This window comes from Spinacia oleracea, chromosome 1, assembly GCF_020520425.1.
Source record: "Spinacia oleracea cultivar Varoflay chromosome 1, BTI_SOV_V1, whole genome shotgun sequence".
Lineage (NCBI taxonomy): Eukaryota > Viridiplantae > Streptophyta > Magnoliopsida > Caryophyllales > Amaranthaceae > Spinacia > Spinacia oleracea.
The window spans coordinates 133,066,037-133,070,053 of NC_079487.1; the positions used below are offsets into that span (position 1 = coordinate 133,066,037).

At 35.6% G+C, this 4,017-nt stretch overlaps 1 protein-coding gene across 2 annotated transcripts; it reads left to right on the top strand.

The window, feature by feature from the left end:
- The first annotated feature begins 347 nt into the window (after positions 1-347).
- Positions 348-3,783, top strand: LOC110785625 (2-phytyl-1,4-beta-naphthoquinone methyltransferase, chloroplastic). Of its 2 annotated transcripts, none has more exons than XM_056829644.1 (8): positions 348-569; positions 674-738; positions 1,764-1,854; positions 1,934-2,022; positions 2,116-2,249; positions 2,334-2,395; positions 2,858-2,957; positions 3,466-3,783. In XM_056829644.1, the coding sequence occupies exons 1-8, from the start codon at positions 393-395 to the stop codon at positions 3,564-3,566; spliced, it is 819 nt and encodes a 272-aa protein (XP_056685622.1). In that variant the 5' UTR covers positions 348-392; the 3' UTR covers positions 3,567-3,783. The 2 variants fall into 2 exon arrangements, with proteins under 2 accessions (XP_056685622.1, XP_021845805.1); XM_021990113.2 differs by having other exon boundaries at positions 354-539.
- Positions 3,784-4,017: the final 234 nt, after the last annotated feature.

The window sequence follows — 4,017 nt, forward strand, 5'->3', positions numbered from 1 at the left end:
GAATAATAACTTTAGTTAAAAATACAATTAATTGTAATGGAGAGCTCATTTGAGTAACCAACCAATGTTGGGTGATAAGTTCAGATCAGATAAGTTCAGATAAGTTCTATTAAGATCAGATAAGTTCAGATAAGATCAGATAAGTTCAGATAAGTTCAGGTCAAATAAGTTGAACAGAACGCACCCTTAGAAAAATTAAGCCAGACCAAACCATCAATCAAAAAAACCAGACTAAATCAGATCAGACGAACAGAACAGAGGCAAAATGACAAGGGCCAACCAAAACTATCGAATTTATGGTTCACAAAGCCCAACCAGATTATCGGCCCAATCAATCCCATAACAGTGACAACATCTCCAAAATCAGAAAGAGAGGGAGAGGATAAGCCAAAATGACAACACTGCAACTAATACCATCACACTGCCGTCCTTCCCTCCTCTCGCCGGGAAAATCTATTTCCCGTCACCGGAAATTCATTGTTCGATGCTCAGATGAACGCCTGACGCTTTTTAGCCGCATTGCTCCTGTTTACGACAGCGTATGCATTCTCAATCAATTGTGTTTTCCTGTAAATTTCACTTCAATTATGCTTTTACTTCTCCTTTCGATGATTAATTTGCCGATTTCCCCCTCTTTTTTTTGGAAAATCTAAAACTGAATTTTTTCCCGCAGTTGAATGATTTGCTCAGCTTAGGGCAACACCGTGTTTGGAAGCGCATGGCCGTGTCCTGGAGCGGGTAAATTTTCACCATTGTTCTCAAATTTGTACAGCATAATTCTGGTTATAATTTTTATCTTTGATTATTTGAAGTTTAATTGTGTGTCAAAATTTTTACAATTTATTTGAAGTGTAATCGTTGAACATTTTGTAATATACCCAATTATCCTTGATCCTTGCATTTTTAACCAATTATCAAATGTATTTTTGGTTTTGTTTCTCCTATTTCATTTGAATCGATTAGAAATAGCTTTAGATTGTCACCAATGTAGTGATCATCACTGTTTAACCTTTGATTGATTAGGTATTTAGGTCATTCATATGAAATTGACCTTTTTTTTGATGATATTTGGATAAGAAGTTAGAGAAGGCACTTGTTTTAGAAAATATGGATAGTATAAATGAAGTATTTAAAAACTTTTCGTTGTTGTGATGTGGTTGAAATAGTATCTTTTAGTTGTGTAAGAATAGGATTTTTGTTATACTTCTGTAAGATGTCTCAAGTGATACATCGATGATAAACTTCACCTGTTGCAGAAATGTTATAATTGGAGACATTAGGGTTATTTTAATACTAGTATGGTTCCAGACTTCCTATTATGTGTGCATGAAGAAGAGAAGAAGTGAATAATGTTTTGACTGTTGAAATGCTTGAAAGGGCGAGCTTGTTGTATTGGTGAAAGAAAAGGGCTCTGTTGCAGTAACCAACACGTTTAGGAAAAGGTTAATCTAATTTGAAGGACATGGATAAGTTTAACTTTTAATTGGGGAGCATTTTATGCCTTTTCTTCTTGTGGCAAGGGACGTTATGGGAAATGTGTATGATTATACATGTAAATGGAATTATTTAACTCCTGTCAAGATAAATAAAATAAATCAACATACTGATAATATGTGTTCCAAACTTCTGTGTTTAAACATAATTTCCCAAACAACAAAGCATGTAATTTGGATTCCAAACTTATGTGTTTTTAACATAACTTTCCAAACTTCTTTTTGAAAACATGATTAGTTTCCTTTCTGTCATTTCTATATTGGCAACAGTGCAAAGAGAGGGGATAGTGTGTTGGACATATGCTGCGGAAGTGGGGATTTGGCGTTTCTTTTGTCCGAAAAAGTTGGCCTTGATGGACAGGTCTTCAGTTTCTTTGTCTGTCTTTGTGAAAGTGTACCTACCTAGATTTCTGTGCGTCACACTAGGTGTCTACTTGCAGGTGACCGGTTTGGATTTTTCGAGGAACCAATTGTTAGTTGCTTCATTGCGGCAGAAAGAAAGGTCAACTCCCTGCTACAAAAACATAGAGTGAGCACTGGTAATTCTGGGGATGTTGTTCGAGTATTCCGTTTGTATACAATTTCATAAGAGGGAGTTAAATTTGTAGCTAATGCACCACAGGTGGTTGGAAGGTGATGCACTTAATTTACCATTCCGTGATGATCATTTTGATGCCATCACAATGGGTTATGGATTGAGGAACGTAAGAGATAAAGAGAGAGCTATAGAAGAGATATATCGAGTTCTTAAACCAGGTCTTGTCGATCTCTTCAATTGCCTGCACATTTATGGAGGAGATTATATCTTTTATGTAGTAAAATGGTGAATTTCTTTGTTAGGATGCAAGGCTTCAATCCTCGATTTTAATAAAAGCATGGAACCGATCACTGGTGTAATCCAGGTATTGTTTTTACAGAGTTTATAGCTGAGACATGAATTCTGTTGTGTACTTGTGTTTGGCTTTTGTGGCACCCTACAGCTACAGATTGGTGTTCATTTTTTTTGTATTCTAAGAAATTTATGCCATTAACTATGAATAAGAGTGTATTTGGTTACTAACTTGTACATAAGAATATATATGAGTACTTGAAAAATTATAGAATGTTGCAGTATATTAGAAAGTAGACAATTATTCCCTGTAAGGCTGCTTTAATTTACCCTGAATTTCATTTGCAATCGTCCAAAATAGCATATAGGAGTAGTTAATTTATAAAGAGAGTTGAGCTTGATATTCTATTTCCATGATGAATATTTATGATATTTGTTGCATTATTTGAATCTCATAGCTTCAGCTGCACTTAAAGCAATGCACAATGAATGAAAGAATAATTTTTCTTTTATTTATATTTTGCTTGTTATCTAGGAATTGATGATAGACAATGTCGTTGTTCCTATTGCTACTAGCTATGGCCTGGCTGAGGAGTACAGATATCTGAAAAGCTCAATTCAGGAGTTTCTGACAGGTGAGTGCAATAAATTTACCCAATAATTCGGGTTTGTGTAGCGTAGATTGGTTATGTGGGCACTCTCTTCAATTCTTAATTCTTACTGAAGTTTCATATGATGCATTTTCTTTTTAAATGCTTCTGTTTGTGTTTGTTAAGAATGCCACAAGGGGAAACTAGTGTGTTTGGATACGGTAATTTGGAGGAGGAGAGAAAGTGAAGGGTTGATTTTTCTTTGTTTGGATATGACTCGTGAGGAGGGACGGGAAGTGAATTAAGGGGATCCATCGTCCTCTCCCTTTTAATAAATAATCCTTCCAATGTTGGAAGTTTGGAACTATTTGAGAGGAAAATGCAAGCTCACTCCTTCAATCCCTTCACCTCCCTTTCCTTTCCCTCTCTTTCCCTCGCTTGTCCATCCTTCCATCATAACTATTTATACATACTTTTATTAATTTGTAAGAAGACTTCAAGAGGGCACCTAGTTGCATACTTGCATTCAATCTTTGAGGTTGTCTTGGTGCAGGAAAGGAATTGGAGCAGCTAGCTCTTGCGGTTGGGTTTTCAGATGTCAAATTTTACGAGATTGCTGGTGGACTCATGGGGAATCTGGTGGCTACTCGCTAAGTGGATCTGTTCCTTTAGGCTGTTACTCCATGGATCTGTCTGTTTGATGAAAAAAGGGACGTACATCAGCTATGTGCATCATTCAATAGTTTAGTATGAATTCCTAGCTTCTGTTTCTCCATGTTATATTTTTATCTGTTTCTAATACATATTGGATAAATTTTAAATGTAATGAGTTTTAACTTTTAATGTTAATAGTATTACTTTTATGACTTCATTATTGTCCTCGTTTGCCTTTTGCTCTTGTCATGCGCCTGGAATTATGAGCACTTTGAATAGAAACTATAAGTTCTTGCTTTCTAACTTGCCATTCATTAGCATCTTTCGTTCTGGGATTAAAGGACCTTTTAACACCCAAAAAGAGGAAGAGATTTAGAAAGATTATACAGTTGCAAAGTAAAAAGAGGACATTTATGATAAATGTCGAACTTGGCCCTATTTGAATAGATTT

Excerpts from the sequence above, each read along its gene's own strand:
- LOC110785625 (XM_056829644.1), top strand. The coding sequence starts at position 393 with ATGACAACACTGCAACTAATACCATCACACTGCCGTCCTTCCCTCCTC. Across the intron at positions 2,023-2,115 it reads CCCTGCTACAAAAACATAGA|GTGGTTGGAAGGTGATGCAC; the intron begins GTGAGCACTGGT and ends AATGCACCACAG. Across the intron at positions 2,250-2,333 it reads ATATCGAGTTCTTAAACCAG|GATGCAAGGCTTCAATCCTC; the intron begins GTCTTGTCGATC and ends TTTCTTTGTTAG.